At 43.6% G+C, this 14,008-nt stretch overlaps 1 protein-coding gene across 1 annotated transcript; it reads left to right on the plus strand.

The window, feature by feature from the left end:
- Positions 1-9,904: 9,904 nt before the first annotated feature.
- On the plus strand, positions 9,905-13,596 carry LOC125520424 (coiled-coil domain-containing protein 97). Its single transcript, XM_048685338.1, has 2 exons — positions 9,905-10,638; positions 13,093-13,596. Exons 1-2 carry the CDS (start codon positions 9,976-9,978, stop codon positions 13,351-13,353), a joined length of 924 nt encoding a protein of 307 aa, XP_048541295.1. The 5' UTR covers positions 9,905-9,975; the 3' UTR covers positions 13,354-13,596.
- The last annotated feature ends 412 nt before the right edge of the window (positions 13,597-14,008 follow it).

Consider the following 14,008-nt stretch of genomic DNA (forward strand, 5'->3'; position numbering starts at 1 on the left):
GAATCGGTACCCTCGAAACTTTATTGGCAGCGCGAAGGGTGCGCAGCTGCCAACAGTCTCGTCTGTGATCGCTTGCGCTGCCTTCGCGTCCGACTGTGCCATGGCCGCGCGTTGCAGGTGGCACGAGCGCGCGCGACCTTGTACAAACACCCGTTGCTCGGTGATGAAGTTGGGGTTCTCCGCGGCCTTGTCCGCCCCGGTTTCCTCCTTCACGAGTTGGCCATAGATTTGGCCTTCCATTAGCCGATCCTACTTGAGGAGGGAGAAGTTGTAACCTGTTCCTCCTGCGCCTGCCAGAACCCTAACATCGACTGTGGCACCGGCTGCTGCTCCGCCATGGCATCCATGAAGTGCGCCTGCACATGCTCCATGGTCAAGCCGTCATGGAACAGGGCAGGCAGGGGACGCGACTCGTCGTCGGAGGCTGTCTCCATCGTCGAAGACCTCCGAGGAGTAGGCCGGCAGGCCGACCTCTATTGCCTCACACGGCAACCCTGTCAGCCGGCCTCAAGGCGGTCAGCTCGTGCTTATGCTCTGTCGAGAGGCTCTCCAACAATGCACTAGAGGTCGCCGTCATGGCGGAGGTGGTCCTCGGAGGAGGATGTGAATCAGATGTGGTGTGGTGTGGTGTTGTTTGTGCCGAGTGTGACCTGATGTAAATGTCAGAAACCCATACCACCACAAGGTTTGGGATGGATCATGCATCCCCATGAGATCTAGTGGGTGCAATGGATATCTTTGCTTGCACCCCATCAAAACTCTATCGTGATTTTCATGAGTTCTTCATAAAGGCCCGGGAAGTTTTAAGACATCCATCCACGTGGGGATTGCATAACTGCCTTGATGAGGATTTCTTTGCCGCCATTAGAAAATTCTCCAGATTGCACCATTCCTTTCAGAAGTTGCGCTTGGATGATGTGAAAATTCCCTCATGCCATTCGGCCCATTGGTGTAGGGAGCCCCAAATTTTTTGCTCAAACTATACTTGTGTAACCCTGCAGCACAACCTTGACCTCCTCTTCACTAGTAGAAAAAGGGTCAAACGTGAAGCACATTAGTGCCGGTTTGTATTTGAGACGGCACTAATGTGTACATTAGTGCCGGTTCGTGGCGGCGATCAATAGTACCGGTTCGTGGCGAACCTTTAGTACCGGTTCATGCCACGAACCGGTACTAAAGAGGTTGTGTCATCCTGCGGTCAGGCTATGGCCCCACCATCACCATTTAGTGCCGGTTCGTACCACGAACCGGTACTAATGAGGTTATGGCAAGCTGTTTTTAGTCCCACCTCACCAAGAGAGAGGCAGTATGAGCGGTTTATAAGCCGTGAGTGCACAAACAATGATGAAGAGTTGCAATGCTCACCGACATGTTGATTAGCTTCAAGCCTTGCGGAATAGCATAGATTGCACTGAGCTATGTGCAGTGGCTTAGTGCAATCTACACTATTCCGAATGGCTTGAAGCAAATTAATCAGCATTGCACCTCTTTTTTATTTTTAATAACTTATTTAAACTCCGGACTTCTTTTGTGTTCAGTATGCAGCATTTAAAACTTGTTATGCCTCAAGGTTGTTGTGGTTTGGAAATTATGGATTTGACAAACATGAATCATAGCTTTTTGTGTAAGTGACTTGGGAAACTCAAGTTTGGCAAACTCTATTGATTAATAGAAAAACGGTCAAATGTGAAGCACATTATAGTGCCGGTTTGAATTTGAGCCGGCACGAATGTGACCATTAGTGCCGATTCCAACGGCTAGGCGGGCTACTACCATTAGTACCGGTTCGTTGCCAATCTTTAGCACCGGTTCGTGGCACGAACCGATACTAATGTGCATCCCACCAATCAGGAAGAATCACACGGATCGTGTGTTTCTTTCTAGCTCTTGCGAGTCGTTAGATCAAGGGTGTGTTTCTTCCTAGCTCATGTGAGTCGTTGGATCGAAACTACCACAATCACTTTGTGAGCCAGACGACCCTATATATAGCCCATCTCTCGCCTTCCCTACATAAGTCTTTCAATTCATCGACTACATACATCTACCAGTTCATCGACTGCATACATCTACCAGTTCATTGACTGAATACAAATCATTCGGATTCGCCATCATACGTCCAACCGTGCATTTGATATGCATATATATGCATCACGAGCCACGGTAGGGCTGTATGATGGCGATACCGATTGGTTTGTTCTAGATCCGACATAAAAGGTTTGATACAACTTCTTTTTTTGACATAAGATCTAACATTGTTGCTTCTAGTAGTTCTCTTGATTCCACTAATGTTTCTCTTAGCCAAGTTACACTTGAGTAAGAAAATAGCTTATTGAAGGGAATTATAGAGAAAGGAGTGTACAAAAGCCTTGCCGGGAGTAAGCAATTCGAGGAAATTGTGCGCAAGCAAGGAAGGCACCGGAAGAATCAAGGTGTTGGTTTTGAACGAAAGTTCAATGCCAATGGAGTTGAGTGGGAAGAAGATCAATACCCCAAGACAAAGTTTGTTCCTCAACAAGAGAAGTATCCTACTTCCTTCAAGGGGACACAAGCTCAAGATGATCTTCCACCATAAGACTACAAGCAAAAAGGTAAGGACAAGCTTCAAGAGGAAATTGATGAGGTTATGGCAAGTTGTTTTTAGTCCCACCTCGCCAAGAGAGAGGCAGTATGAGCGGTTTATAAGCCGTGAGTGCACAGACAATGACGAAGAGTTGCAATGCTCATATACATGTTGATTAGCTTCAAACCTTGCGGAATAGCATAGATTGCACTGAGCTATGTGCAGTGGCTTACTGCAGTCTACACTATTCCGAATGGCTTGAAGCAAATTAACCAGCATTGCACCTCTGTTACATGGCCACTTCAATGTTTTTTAAACTTATTTGAACTCCGGACTTCTTTTGTGTTCAGTATGCAGCATTTAAAGCGACGTCATCAATTTCCAACATGTTCTGACATCATTTGTTGTTTTTCGGTCATTTACCTAATTGTTTAGAGAGCTAAATGACCGTGAAATTGAAAATCACTACAAAATGAATCCTGAAAATGTTGAAACTTGGCATGGTATCATCGTATCACCCGCATAGCATGCGCGAAAGAGTAGAGAGGGTCACGGCAAATAAATAATGCAGAAAAGAAAAAACTATATAAAAAACTACTCAAAAATAAATAAAAGAAAATAAGTAATGCAGAAAAAAAACTATAAAAAATTTGTTGGCGCACTGCCCTGTGGGTCTACCAGACCTAGGGTGTGCAAATGCAGGCCCAGAAGGGCCAGCAGACTCACAGGGCAGCGTGCCCTAATTAATTAGGCCTAGAAGCCTGCTATATAGAGGAGTTCGAAGAGATAGCCGCGGCTGGGTTTATAAACCAGTGCGGCTGCCCTTCGCCGGACGAGGTGGGGCTAAATTTTGGGGTGGCAGCGCAAACTCTAAATACAGCAAAAAACAACTAAAAATAAATAAAACAAAATAAATAAAGCAGAAAAGAAAAAACTAAATGAAAAAAGCCCACCTACTGGGCCACAGCGGCCTGCATACGACTAGAAACCCAACCTGTTGTTAGGCCAGGATGCAGGCCCGCAAGCCCAATAGGCCCCACAGGGCAGAGTAGCAGAGGTAGGCCCAGAAGGCCTGCTTTAGAGAGGAGCTCGAGACAGCAGCGGCGGCGGGGCTTATAAGCAGGTGTGTGCGTCCTTCGGCTAGCGAGGTGGGACTAAATTTCTGCGCCCCTCGCCTGGCAGCGCACACCCTTTAGTACCGGTTGGAGCCACCAACCGATACTAAAGGCCCCCCCTTTAGTACCGGTTGGTGCCTCCAACCGGTACTAAAAGCCTTCGTTTCCCGCCGCTTGGCCTGGGGAAAATAGGCCTTTAGTACCGGTTGGAGCCACGAACCGGTACTAAAGGCCAATCCTATATATGTAGCACTTACGAAAATTTCAGTTTCAACTCCGCACTTCGTCTCCAACCTCCGTCGCGCGCGCCGCTCGATCCCGTCGTCGCCGCCCGTCGCCCGTACCGTCGTCCGTCGTCATCGTCGCTGTCCCCGCCGCCGCCCGTCGTCGTCGTCTCGCGCTACCGCCCCGGACGCCGCCGCCGTCCGTCGTCATCGCCGCGGCCGTACGTCTCTCTCTCGCTCCCGCACACACATACACACACACACCGGCGCCCCCGCCCCGTACACTGGCGCCCCCGCTCGTACGTACGGGGCGGCGGCATATGGGGCCGCACACACACACATATACCACACACACACACACGCATACACACACACATACACACATACGTACACACATATACGTATATATACACACACATGCATACACACACACAATTTTTTTTACTTATTTTCTGTTTTTTAGAAAAGTTAATTAGATGATCGAATGTTAGATTAATGTCGAATGTTAGATGAATTAGCTAGCTAGATAGAAAAATTATCGAACTAGAGATTAGAACTAGTAATATAACTAGTTTATTTTTAATAAGAAAATTTAGGTATATGAGATTAGAACTAGTTGAATAATTAATATAACTAGTTTATTTTTAGTAAGAAAATTTAGGTATATGAGATTAGAACTAGTTGAATAATTAATATAACTAGTTTATTTTTAGTAAGAAAATTTAGGTATATGAGATTTGAATAATTAATATAACTAGTTTATTTTTAGTAAGAAAATTTAGGTATATGAGATTTGATGATCTAATTAAAATATTATTTGTTAATGAATTAGATAGAAAAGTTAAATATATAGTAATGTCAATTGAATATATAGTTAGATATATTAATGTCAAATGTTAGATGAATATATATTTGGCTAGATATAGGTGTTTAATGTTTCACCTATATGAACATAGGAAATGTCATCTGACGACGAAAAAGAATTTATTATGTGCGAACACTGTGAAGACCAGCGCGGCCTGTGCGACCAAAATTTCCTTGTTGATGGTAGGCGCTTCAGCATCAAGCTGGATGAGACATTCGAAGTTGATACAGTAAGTCACTTTGTCAATTATTATTTGAATGCAAAACTTATGCTTCATTTGCTTCAACTTATAATTTTAAATTTTCACTATTCTACTAGCGCATCCCCTGCCATGCAAGAATTTTTGTCTTGGATAAGATAGGTTTCAGTGCTATAGATGATATGGAGGTAAAGAGAGTTTACTTGAAGACACAGCATGGGTATACTTTCAACGTCAAATTATATAATGGAGACACATACACCCATTTTGAATGCAAAACTTGGCAAGCACTATGCAAGGCTTATGCATTTGAGCCTGATATGGTTATCACCTTTGATATTCGTCCGGAAGATGATATTGAAGGTAATATAGACATCTGGGTCGATGTGCAAACGCCTCCAGTTCTACCATTTGGTGAGTTTTTCTCAACCATGCATGCATATGTTTATGTCTTTTATACAGTTTATTCAAAAATAGTTGACAACTATTTTGTATTGTCAACTTATTTCGGTTCAAGCAAACATGTCCGGCGCTTGGTAGACAAGACCTACTACTGCCCCGGGGCTCAACTAAACTGCGAGGAGATAAGTCATTATGTTTCATGGCTTGAGGATCTTAATATTGTCAAGACAATTTTTTTCCCTACACTTAGAAATGTTAGTACTCAAAACGTGCGACCAATGGTGATCGTATTGAACTACGGTCACATCTATAATCAAAAGATGGTAAGATTTTAAATATTTGTCCTTAATTAGTGCATCTTTTGCATACATTATTTTTGAAGTTAAACTTTCATTGCTTAGTATATTAATTACTATACGATGTTGTTCAATAGGGACTTCCGATGACAGTTGTGCCTCAGTGGATTGAGACAAAAGGTCGCATGTCAATGGTTAGCTTACGACCAAGATTTCCTACATTGCACATGAGTGCATTCAGGATTTCTAAAAGCGAAGAATGCTTAATAGTGAAAGATTGGAGCAAAATTGTTAACGATCGCAGAGAAGTACTAGGGGGCAGTAAGGAGAAGCGCAACCCAAGATTAGGAGACAGATTCATCTGCATGCTCCAGTATGATGAATCAGGAGAGCTATACATGTTCTATGCTATTCTACCTGAGAGGGAGCAGCAGGATCAGTAGCTACTCTTCATGCTCTTAATTAGTACTTGTCTCATGGATCCATGTCATGAACTTCGATGTTGGTGATGATTATGTTGAACTCGATGATATCTCTTTGCTTCTGTTACAAAGTGAATGTTTCCTCTTTAAGCTAGCCAACGTTGATGATGAATTTACATAGCTAGCGGTAATGACTATGATGATTAAATAGTGGTAATTAGACGACCACGATGATTTTTAGCTAGCTAGAGTTTATTTATTTATTAATATGCGATGATGATGATGATGACGACGACTACAACTCATTATAACGTAAAACAATCCTAAATTAAATTGATAACACAAATTTAATTGAAAAATACAAAATAAAACAAAAACCCACAACCATTTAGTACCGGTTGGTTTTACCAACCGGTACTAAAGGGCTCCCGGCCCCCGGAGCTGGCTCGTGCCACGTGGTACCCCTTTAGCACCGGTTCGTGCTGAACCGGTACTAAAGGGGGAGGGCCTTTAGTGCCGAAATAATAGTGCCGGTTCCTAAACCGGCACTAAAGGGCCTTACGAACCGGTGCTATTACCCGGTTTTCTACTAGTGCTTGTACATCACTAGGGCAAGCTTTTCCATCCATGAGACCACTCGTGTCAACATTTCCCAACTGGCATGTCCCTTGGGCATGTTGATCACTTGCTGCACTGACGTTGCTGGGCCTCTGCCTTAAAAAAGAGCGTGAGGACCTTTTTCAGTTTTTAGGACATATATTTATGTAAATATTTGCAGCTACTAAGGGGTGATAAACAATAGGATAATCGCGTTTTAAGGCAAACATAATCACTTCAATTCATTTAGGACCCGAATATTCAGCGAACGAAACTGCTACCCAGACGACAGTGCTACAAGATCTATGCACGACGTGCTAATCCAGCCGTTGGTGCCCTTGTCGATCATGTGCATGTCCGGCTGGATTTAAGCATCGTCTATGAATCGTGTGCATTCTATCATGTGTATAGCACTGCTGTTCAGCGAACGTCAGCTTTTAGGCATGATAAATCGAACATTTTTTAATGGCAAATTATGTTCGGGTTGTGTCGATAGCCCCGTTTGTCGTGATCGAACTAGCCCGGGTTCCGCCGCGCCCATGCATGGCTTACTAGGAGCCTCCGTGTCTGTCTGTTCCACTCGGGCTTCCTAGGGGCTCTTTGCGCCATATAATATTATAATATATACTTCCTTAACCACTTTAAGACAGATTGATCTTAAGAAGATCATTGCCTACTCCTCAGTAGCCCATATGAATTCGGTAACTATTGATATGTTTAGCGGGGCGGCGGCCGTTAGGTCACCTATTTTGAGTTATGGACACACAAGCAAGGCCAAAACATGTGTGCTAGGCGTGCGACCCATCTACCTATTAGCAATAGGTGAGAAAACTTAGCATGTCACAACAAAAGCATCGATGTCTGTTTAGCCAGCACTGCCTGATTAAAGAGTTGTAGATGTCAGAAACCCATACCACCACAAGGTTTGGGATGGATCATGCATTCCCAGGAGATTTAGTGGGTGTAATGGATATCTTTGCTTGCACCCCATCAAAACTCTATCATGATTTTCATGAGTTATCCATAAAGGCCCGGGAAGTTTAAAGACATCCATCAAATAGGTCGGCGGGGATTGCATAACTGCCTTGATGAGGATTTCTTTGCCGCCATTAGAAAATTCTCCAGATTGCACCATTCCTTTCAGAAGTTGCGTTCGGATGGTGTGAAAATTCCCTCATGCCATTCAGCCCATTGGTGTAGGGAGCCCCAAATTTTTTGCTCAAACTATACTTCTGTAACCTTGCAGCACAACCTTGACCTCCTCTTGTACATCGCTAGCTTTCCCATGCATGAAACCACTTGTGTCAACATTTCCCAACTGGCATGTCCCTTGAGCATGTTGATCACTTGCTGCACCGCCAACCTTGCTCGGCCTCTGCCTTAAAAAAGAGCCCGAGGACTTTTTTTCAATTTTTAGGACATATATGTATGTAAATATTTGCAGCTACTAAGGGGCGATAAACAATATGATAATCACGTTGTTAAGGCAAACGTAATGACTTCAATTCATTTAGGACCCGGATATTCAGCGAACCTTAGCTTTTAGGCATGATAAATCGAACATTTTTAATGGCAAATTATGTTCGTCGAGAATGACAAGTTTAGTTGGCGAGCATGGGAAATTCGCTTCAATTTTTTTGGCAGGAATTTTTTGTGCTTGCAAACTTAAATTGCCATCATCACGCCAAATATAAATTTCCATGAAAACGTCAGATTTGCCATGCCTAGAAATTTGACTAAGGAGAAAATTTCATTTAACCCTCATCCGATTAGGGAGAAAATTTCAGGCCTAACAAATGTTGGGTTTTTTTTTGCGGATGAAAACAACCGTTGGTTTTAAATACACTCCCACACGAATATGAGTTTATTTGTGAAATTTAGCATGTTTATAATGTACATCGATGCTCTTTCTTTGCAAAGGGGTACATCGATGTTCTAACACACTGTATTTTTTTACAATTATTGGAAACTATCTAATATAATGCTCATGAAGTTATTGCTATTATCCTCGCAAAGAATCTTTTAATATTAATTAGTACTCCTACTTTCTCTTTAAAACTAATAATTGTTACTTCTTTTGAGAGAGAAAACTAATTGTTATTGGACTATAGGTCTAATTGTCACCTTCTTTTTTAGTTAATCTAATTGTAACCTTTTGATCTGTTCACCATGGACACACCATTATGGCCCATTAGAAAACGAAACCGACCCCATAGAGAAAAGTGCAAAGCCCAACCCACCAATCCGCGCACCGCCAAAGCCCGAACTATCCGCCCCCCTCCGGCACCGACCCACCGCCGCTCACCATGGAGCCCACGGCGATGGACTTTTTTCAATTTTTAGAACATATATGTATGTAAATATTTGCAGCTACTAAGGGTCGATAAGCAATAGGATAATCACGTTGTTAAGGTAAACATAATGACTTCAATCATTTAGGACCCGAATACTCAGCAACGCCAGCTTTTAGGCATGATAAATCAAACATTTTTAATGACAAATTATGTTCGTCGAGAATGGCAAGTTTAGTTGGCGAGCATGGCAAATCCGCTTAAGTTTTTTTCCCAAAGAAATTGTTGTGCTTGCAAACTAAAATTGCCATTATCACGCCAAATATAAATTGCCATGAAAACATCAGATTTGCCATGCCTAGATCCGACGTCATACTTTTTTTAGCGTTTTTGTTCATTTAACCCTCACCAGATTAAGGAGAAAATTTCAGGCCTAACAAATGTTGGGGTTTCTTTTGCGGATCAAAACAACCGTTGGTTTTAAATACATGCCCACACGAATATGAGTTTATTTGTGAAATTTAGCATGTTTATAATGCACATCGTGTTCTTTCTTTGCGAAGGGGTACATCAATGTTCTAACGTACTGTATATTTTTTATAATTATTGAAAACTATCAAATATAATGTTCATGAAGTTATCGTTATTATCCTCGCAACAAAATCTTTAAATATTAATTAGTCTCCTACTTTCTCTTTAAAACTAATTTTTACTTCTTTTGAGAAAAAAACTAATTGTTACTTTTTTGAGGGGTACTGTTTCTTCTTTTGAGAAAAAAACTAATTGTTACTGGATAATGGATCTAATTTTTTTTAGACAAAGACAATGGATCTAATTGTCATCTTTGATCGGTTCACGATGGACACACCACGACGGCCTTACGGCCCATTAGAAAACGGAACCGACCCCATAGAAAAGTTCAAAGCCCAACCCACCAATCCGCGCACCGCCAAAGCCCGAACCATCCGCCCCCCTCCGGCGCCGACCCACCACCGTCGCTCGCCATGGAGCCCGCGGAGATGGACCGCATCGCCGCCCGGCTCTCCGCCGTGGACGGCCTCTACTTCCCCACGGCCTTCCTCCGCGCCTCGCCGCCGCCGCCGGCGCGCAAGTCGGCGCTCCTCGACCTCCTCTCCCGCGACGCGCCGCTCTTCCTCGAGCGGTACGGCGCCGCGCTGCGCCCGGACGAGCTGGCCCCCTTCGACGCGCTCCGGGACGACTACGAGGTGGGCTGGCACCTCCGCCGCCTGCGCGCCGCGGCCGCCGGGGAGGCCCCCGCCCCCGCGCGCGTGCGCAACCGGCGCCGCGCCTACCTCCACCGCCTGGTGACCCAGGGGGACTACTTCTCCGAGGAGGCGATGCGGGAGCGGGAGCCGTACCTGCACCACGAGTACCTCGGCAGGTTCCAGGACCCCTTCGGGCGGGCCATGGTGCGGCCCGGGGAGAAGTTCTCCGAGACGCTGATGCGGCGGGCAGAGGAGGCCGTCATCGTGGAGAAGATCCGCGGGGAGCAGATCAGGAGGGGTGTTGACCCCAGCGAGTGGGTCGGCGGCCCCGTTGAGCGGCCGATGATGGGGCAGGAGGAAGAGGAGGAGGAAGAGGAAGAAGAGGAAGAAGAAGAAGAGGAGGAAGAGAACATCGGCATGGAGGAGAACACCGAGGCTGAGGTTTGCTTGCTGCCAATTAGTCTTACTCTCTACATGTCCTAGCTTGATTTTGCTTAATTTCTGTGTTACGTTGCTTGCACTTACATAGAACTGCACAAGTTTGTGTTGTGATGATACATTGAGGCGATGTAGTTGTGCTTACATCGATTTTGCTTATATAACTCACTGTGACTTGTAGAATATTAATCTTGCTTTGTAGTCTGCTTTGTCTATGGAAAATAGTAATCTACACTGTCTGAAGTCTTCAGAGGTTATAGAAAATTAGTTGTTTTACAGGTATGACTTTATTACATCAAATCCAGTAAATGGTTAGGTAGAAAAAAAATCAATTTTTTTACTGCAGAACTGCTTTACAGTTCCCTTAAGTATTGCAGTTGCAGATACTCCACAATAGCCTCTTGGTTGGTTATGTTTATGCTAGGATACAGTTTCTGTTTAGATGGACGAGGGAGTCTAAGTTGCTCATGTTTTTTTTGTGTGTGACATGCGTTCTTTGTATGGCATTGTGTAACTGCTAGTTTGCTAGTTTACAGAGGGAGTAATTGTTATTACATAGTTCTAACTTCAGATATATCGGACCCACTCTTAAGAAACTAGGATTAATATGGCACCATGTAACTGCAATTACATAGTTATAAGTTCAGATATTGTGCTTTTGGGTGGGGTGACTCCTCATTCGCCAGATCTTTGAGTGACCGCCGTATGTGATTTTCCAATTTGGAGAATCAAAATGTAGCTCCTTTTCCCTCAGAAGATCTGCACCATTTTGTACAATAGGAATGTTTTCTCTTTACTTCACAAGACATTAGTGTAGGTAAGGTATCAGCCTTCCCGCAAGTCCTAGTCTTCACCCTTTGTTAGATATAAGTGGGTTAATTGGGCCAAGGTCGGACCATGGTCGTCCGTTTCCGCTTTGTCTATGGAAAATAGTAATCTACACTATCTGAAGTCTTCAGATGTACTCCCTCTGTAACTTAGTGCAAGACGTTTTTGCTGCAAAAATGTCTTGCATTAAGTTACAGAGGTTGTAGAAAATTCTTTGTTTTACAGGTATGACTATATTACATCAAATCCAGTAAATGGTTAAGTAGAAAAAAAAACCATCTTTTTCTGCAGAGCTGCTTTAGAGTTCCCTTAAGTGTAGTTTGCAGTTGCAGATACCCCGTAATAGCCTCTTGGTTGGTTATGTTTTAACGCTAGGATACGGTTTCTGTTTAGATGGATGCGGGAGTCTAAATTACTCATGGTTTTTTTTTGTGTGAAATGTGTTCTTTATATGGCATTGTGTAACTGCTAGTTTGCTAGTTACATAGTTCTAACTTCAGATCTACCAGACCCGCTCTAAGAAACTAGGATTAATATGGTACCATGTAATTATTACTCCCTCCGTCCGAAAATACTTGTTGGAGAAATTGATAAATGGATGTATCTAGAACTAAAATCCGTCTAAATACATCCATTTATCCGACAAGTATTTCCGGATGAAGGGAGTATTACATAGTTCTAATTCAGATATATCAGACCCTCTCTAAGAAACTAGGATTGCTATGGCACCATGTAACTGCTATTACGTAGTTCTAACTTCAGGTATAGTGCTTTGGGGTGGGCCCTCATTCGCCAGATCTTTGAGTTCACTGCCCGTTGTATGTGACTTTCCAATTTTGGAGAATCGAATTGAAGCCCTTTTTTTGCTCAGTCTATCTGGACCATTTTGTACAATAGGAGCGGATTCTCAGATATTCTCTTTAGTATAGGTATATATCAGCCTTCCCACCAGTCCTAGTCTTCACCCTTTGTAAGATAAGTGGGTCAATTGGGCCAAGGTCAGGACCATGGTCGTCCGTCTTCGCTTTGCCAGCCTCAGAACGCTCAAGGAAACTAGGATTACCTGTTTTTTGCTGAAAGATTTGTAACCGCTAGTTTTGCGTACCCTCAACGGCTGTAGCTGTGGTCAGATTTGGAAATCCCGTCATTGTTAACTCTGCAGTATTTTTCTTGTGTGCTAGGGCCATGTGATGAATCTGAAAACAACATGCACCTCACATTTTGACTGAACATTTAAGCAGTGAGGAAGAAACAATTTGAAAGTAAAACCAGATCACTGGATTAGTTCTTGACTAGAACAGATTCATGACATAATGGCCCAACTGTGTCGGTGTCAACTTGATGTAGAGCTGTTGTTCGGAGAAATGACAATCTAATTCAGCAGGACAATATGCTAGACTCGGTCAATCTAAGGCGTCTCTTTCAGTTACCGTCGCTTTTGGCTTGCACCTGTGGCATTTGCCTTTTCTTATTTGACTGGAGTGAAAAACCAGGATCTATGTCCTCTGAGTTTAGATAGATCTATTTTCTATCTTGGCTTTCCTTGCTAAGATACTCTGGTGGAGCAGTAGTAAACTCCATCGTAGCAGATTATTAGATGTTCATTTTCTTCCTAACCCCTGGTCGCAGGTGGTTGCACACGACGATAACGGTGGTTGCACCAACGAGACTGCAGGCCCCCCTGCAGGGACTTTCAAGCCAATATTATCCCCTGAGGAGATGGAGGATCAGCTGGAGCAGTTCACCTCGGTGATGCAGGAGAAGTTCCTGTCGGGCCAAGACTCGGAGCACATGGACTACCCCCAGATCGACAACGACGAGATGCTGGACGACCACTGGTCCAGGGAGGCCAACTACGACGCAGAGGACAAGTACTTCAACGAAGATTAGGACGGTCGAGAACGTAGTCTGCTGCTATTTAAGTTGCAATACTCGGTAAGTTGGGGTCAGCCATGTTTAGACCCTGTAGTGTTGTTTGTTAGCAGCATGTAAATATATGATGCAAGGAATGCGACCGTGTATGTGTTGGACAGGCACAGTTTACACATCCCTATAAGGTTAGTATCAGGCAGTAGCCTAGTCGTCTGGTTCTGTGTTGCTACCGGTTACAGAGGTGGTGTTTTTCCTTTTTAACCTTTCTCCCTTTGTTTCTCGGCGGAGTTTGATACTTTTCAGTCCCGGTTTCACCCTTCGTGCTGTTAGTTTCTCCTTGTCAAAATGTAGGTCAAGTGGCATGTGATATTTTCCCCCTTATTTATTCTTCAGCGGACGCAAAGCCATTCAACACCGTTTAGTTAGTCTCCATCTTACTTGGGCATGGTGTATTATGACCTCACTGTCCGTGTGCCGGACCAAGATAAGATATGACTTCATGTGTAAAGCATGTTTTGTTGGATCATGACCTTTCTGATGATTGTTCTGGACCAAGATATATATATATATATATATATATATATATATGCCTATAAAAAGAAGTGGATTGTTTATGTTGGGTTTCCTTCTGGCAGAAGAAAACAGCTTCACCAGAATTGTATTCTTTTAGCAG

This window comes from Triticum urartu, chromosome 7 (assembly GCF_003073215.2).
Source record: "Triticum urartu cultivar G1812 chromosome 7, Tu2.1, whole genome shotgun sequence".
In the NCBI taxonomy this organism is placed as follows: Eukaryota; Viridiplantae; Streptophyta; class Magnoliopsida; order Poales; family Poaceae; genus Triticum; species Triticum urartu.